The 4,960-nt window shown below is 37.9% G+C and overlaps 1 protein-coding gene and 1 long non-coding RNA gene across 2 annotated transcripts; both read left to right on the plus strand.

Moving 5' to 3' along the window:
* Positions 1-6: 6 nt before the first annotated feature.
* On the plus strand, positions 7-3,553 carry LOC100641225 (calcium homeostasis endoplasmic reticulum protein-like). Its single transcript, XM_020003952.1, has 16 exons — positions 7-27; positions 151-228; positions 306-336; positions 469-546; positions 591-680; positions 732-816; positions 858-959; positions 1,003-1,517; positions 1,564-1,697; positions 2,129-2,254; positions 2,357-2,386; positions 2,444-2,497; positions 2,547-2,735; positions 2,803-2,861; positions 2,905-3,081; positions 3,199-3,553. The coding sequence occupies exons 1-16, from the start codon at positions 20-22 to the stop codon at positions 3,207-3,209; spliced, it is 1,767 nt and encodes a 588-aa protein (XP_019859511.1). The 5' UTR covers positions 7-19; the 3' UTR covers positions 3,210-3,553.
* A 507-nt stretch (positions 3,554-4,060) lies between these two features.
* Positions 4,061-4,954, plus strand: LOC109587730 (uncharacterized). The gene is made up of 3 exons (XR_002187759.1): positions 4,061-4,513; positions 4,680-4,710; positions 4,865-4,954. It is a non-coding gene; the product is annotated as an uncharacterized LOC109587730 (long non-coding RNA).
* The last annotated feature ends 6 nt before the right edge of the window (positions 4,955-4,960 follow it).

The following is a 4,960-nucleotide window of genomic DNA, read 5'->3' on the forward strand; positions in this document are numbered from 1 at the left end:
AAAGATGGCACATTTTATAATGAGACGGTACAATAATTTGATACCTCTTCTCTCTCTCTCTCTCTCTCTCTCTCTCTCTCTCTCTCTCTCTCTCTCTCTCTCTCTCTCTCTCTCCTCTTTTATCTTCTTTTTTCTTTCCTTTTATCTTAGGACATTAGATTCTCCTAATATTGAATTCTCTCATAAACTTCATGTCATTTACCTCATTAATGACATACTATATCACTGGTACATGCATTAACCTTATTATCTTATGATTACATGTACATGTATGTATACCTTGCTCTCTCTTCTTTTCTTTTTAGTTTCAGAAAAGATGCTCATGACTTAAAACAAGTAAAATACATACATACATACTATTAATAAATATAACTAAATAGTTATTTAGTATTAATTTTTATTTATTACGAGTATTTCTTACACTATATAATAATGTTTTTTTTTGTTTTTCATTGTTATTATTAATAGGCTCTGGAAACTGTTGTTGTTCAAATATTTTATAATGTTTTCTCGTCTGATCCCAGCAGGAGTGACCCTCTCATTAAGGTAATTAATTAAGTGGGTGTGGTTAACCTGTCGCCCTATTACAGGTTCTCAATATATGGGAGAGTCAGAAATATTTGAGCGAAGGAAAAATTTCGATAATTAAAGATTTATTGAAGCTACCTGAGTCTTCATTAGTAAGTGACAGTCGTCTTGCTATTATTATTATTGTGTCATGTGATATTTAGCCTAAAGCTCCACCCATTGCTCCGCCCCCTGTTGTAAATGAGGGCGTGGCTGCCCCTCCTCCTCCATGGATGCAGCAGTCAATGAGTGAGTCTCGTTGAACATTAATTATTAATAATTAATTATAGACCAAGCTCCACCTCCAATTCCACATCCTGGACCAGCTCCATGGCAACAAGCTCCACCTCCTCCAGCTCCGCCTTCTTGGGACCACCCTCCTCCTCCTCCAAGTTAATTAATAATTAAAATTGATTTTTTATAAATAATTTTTAGATTATCTTCCTCCTTCTCGTCCTCCCTGGGGACCTCCCCCTCCTTCTCATTGGTCCCACCCACACATTCCCCCTCCTAACGAACCGACACCTTTATTTGAAACTCCGCCCATTCCCCCACCCCCACCTCCTGATAATCAATTTATTGAAAGCATTGATTATAATCATCAAAAATTATCGGAGCCACACCCACTTGACCCTGCCTTTTCTGGCAAACCGTCTCCATCCAAAGATCCTCCTTTTATGCCACACCCTCCAGAGCTTGGATTGGAACCACACCCACCTCCTTTTCAAGGCGTGCAAGTATTTGATTATAATCATCAGCCGCCTCCCACTTCTTGGGATAACATGCCACACCCCTCTCACCCCATGCCCCCTCAGGGACCACGCCCATTTCCCTTTCCTCCTGATCGGTCTTTTATGCCAAGACCGCCTCCCCCTATGCCACAGGGTCCCCGCCCACCTCATTTACCATATTTCGATTTACCAGCTGGTCTCATGATACCGCTAGTACCGGTAAGTCTTGATTCTAATTATGAGTATTTTTCGATATTTCTGGCAGCTTCATGAGAGTTCTTACCGCCCACTCAACCCACTGCATGTTGTTCTTCCTCCTCCTATCCCTCCGACTGAGAGACTCATTAAAGCAGTGGAGGAGTTTTACCAACCACCGACTGAAGAGAAGACAAGAAACCAGTAAGGAAAAAGAATAGAGTATTCAAAAATTGGCCCATTTTAAAATTGTCATAACTTGAAAATTTCTTATCGGAATCAGCTCAAACTTTCTACAGAGCATAAGGGCATCAATATATATTAGAAAATGTAATAAAAATTGGGGGTCATTTTTTAGTCATTTTTCGGAAAAAACCATGGGCTATAGCCTTGGGTATTTTTCAAAATTTTGGCATTTTCTTTAAATGGCCGTAACTTGAAAAATTGAAGTCGGAATCGGCTCAAACTTTCTACACAGCATAAGTACATCAATAATATTATGTATCAGAAAATGTAATTAAAATTGGGGGTCATTTTGCAGCCATTTTTTAGAAAAAACCATGGACTATTATTATAGACCATACAAATTGCTATTATTACAATTGCTCATGTTGTTATCATCTTTTCTCTAACAGAGATGGTTGGGAGGCTAAGGCTTTGCTTGACTTTTACGATGCAAAGATGAAAGCTAAAGACATTTTGAAAAACAAAGGAGGAGGAGGAGGAGGAAATACCAGGCGGAACGTACCGCCAAGAAGAAGGTATAATGTAACTATACATGTTACATGTAATGTGTACAGTTATAACATGTAACTGTACTACATGTTTGTACATCATTTTACATTATGTACATGTACATGTAGATCCCCATCTCCAAGGAGAAGAAGGAGAAGGTAAGAGAGAGAGAGAGAGAGAGAGAAAAGTTTATTTAATTATTATTTTAAAATTAGATCTTCTTCATTGTCACCTTCACCTCCTCCTCGATCAAGAAGGAGGTCGTCACGGTAACAATAATGATTAATTAAATTATAATGCATGTACATGTACATGTAGTTCTCCGTCAAGCGACTCAAGTTCCTCGTCCAGTCGCTCACCGTCACCTCATCGTCGGAGAAGGAGGCGTGGCAGAGGAAGTAGGCGGAGCTACTCTCGTTCTCCTTCTCCCACGACTCCAACAATTGAAGAATCTTCTCGAAGAAAACCACCACCACAACAACCTTCAGTACCTATAACAACCGGAAGGTACATGTACATGTAAATAAACATGGCGACATTAATGTCAATTACATGTACATGTTCTTTTGTATAGTCAAGAACTAGGCCAATTGACGGAAGGTAACGTTGGACATCAGATGCTAAAGAGAATGGGTGAGCCCCTTATTAGACCATGCCCACTTTATCATCGTTTTAGGTTGGGAGGGAGCAGGGCTTGGTTCCAAAGAGCAAGGGATTCAAGCTCCTATAAAAGGCGGTGAAGTTAGGAATAAAGCTGAACAGTTTGCTGGAGTTGGCATGGCACAGAATAATGATCCTTTTGAGCAATTTAGACGCTCGAAAAGTTATACTTACAACAGACGTCCCCCATCAGGTGAGAGAGAGGGAGAGAGAGAGAGCAAGTATTGTAACTCAAAATTACTTGTACATCAAATATTTTTATATTTTATATTTTTTTCATTTTATTATTAACATAATTGGCCAATTTCAGGACCGCCCTAAGTTCCAAGGGGTCGCATATTCCCAGAACCAAAACGAAGAAAATGATGTTCTCTTTTGGAGATTAAAATTAATAATTTTATTCATGTACTATAATGATAATGATGATAATACAGTAATTAATTAAATTAATTATTCATTGTCCAAGGATGGGCTGAGGTGCTAATTTTGCATGCTGCAGCATAGATACAGCTTCTTCTCTGTTGCTAAGATATTTTCCAGAGGAAAGACGCGTCATTCCTAACATTTCTACGGCTTAGAGGCGGTAAGGACAGACACCCTGGGGTCTATTTTTGGTGGCTGTGGAGATCTGTTTAAAAATCAATTTAGAAATCCTTTTTGAAAAGGTAAATGTCCTTTTATTCGTTGCTAAGGCGAGGTGGCACCTTCATTGAGCTGTAGACTAAACTCATTTGTCTTCTAAAAATAATGATAATAATAATTATAATGCATAATGTGTAATATTTTGATTTATGAAAATAGAAAAAGAGGTGGTGACCCCGTCATGAAGATATTTGATAATTTCACTCAAACTTTGAACCAGTATCCTTTCCTATGGATACTCTATCCAATCCTGATGCTGCTTCCTGTGGTACTTCTAGTATCGTACTGTGTCAAGATTGACAGAAAGGTAATTAAAGACAGATAACCTTTTGTAACTTGAGATAACAAAGCATGTACATCACTTTTGAGCTGCAATTTCAATTCAAAAATAGCAAGTGTTATCTTATGCTGCTAGCTTTATTTGAAATTTAAATTTTAAAAAGTATCCTATAATATTTGAATTTTGTAATATGTTGAGGTTTAGTACCTAGTCGTGTTTCTAAGTAGGCTACGATGCTTCGGTAAAAAGTCAATTCCAAACTCGTTGGTTCACATATGTGTCATCGTCCATTTACAGCTGTGAAACACTTGTTCTCGCCCTGTTTGCTTGATGTATGGCCTAATCGTATTTAGACTTTGATGTCCCACCATGTGATTTGTTTTGCAAATAACTATCCACGCAAGCAAACCAGCCCTTTGCATCTCCACTAATGGATCCAACTAATGCTGTATTGACTGAATACAGAGTGGGGACAAATTTACAAGCAAACATGTAATGAGCAGCTACATAAATTCTTCTCCTGCCCCCACCCAGCCTTAATTAGCAGGGGCCACCCCTCAACACTTATGATGTTCTGTTGTGGCCTTGTTATCTCCTAGTCTTACTTCACTCAATAACAAATTAGCCGCTCTTGTTTAGAAGGACTAGCTATATAAATAGAGACATGGGTAACTGTTTAAACGGAGCGCCTGCTGATATAGAGGTCAGTCTATTTAGAGTAGAAGTCTTCTAGCTATTTTATAATAAGTATGGCGGCGGCCTGTGTCTTGTTTAGTGCGTCTACTTGCTCGTGGGTTAGTATTTTAACTGTGTTATGATAATGTGGAAGGACTTGAGTTTATTGTGTGTTTTTTTTTTCTTTTTCACAGCCAAGCTCGAGAACAAGCCATTCAAATCAAAGTGAGAATTGATAAAAATGAAATAATAATAATAATTTACAACATTTTTTTGCAAAGATTATATACTTATATGTTTTATTTGTTATCATTATTATTGTTAGTCTAAGTTTTAATGCTAGCTTCTTTTGTCATTGTTTTATTTTTTTTCTTTTTAGATGGCCCAAGACAGTCCCAGGCTACTGTCTCCAGCAGTAGATTATCTTCATCAAAGAAATCATCCACACATAAACTAGAGACGGAGTCAACTGATG

The sequence above is a fragment of the Amphimedon queenslandica genome, unplaced genomic scaffold, assembly GCF_000090795.2.
Source record: "Amphimedon queenslandica unplaced genomic scaffold, v1.1 AMPQUscaffold_12467, whole genome shotgun sequence".
Classification (NCBI taxonomy): domain Eukaryota; kingdom Metazoa; phylum Porifera; class Demospongiae; order Haplosclerida; family Niphatidae; genus Amphimedon; species Amphimedon queenslandica.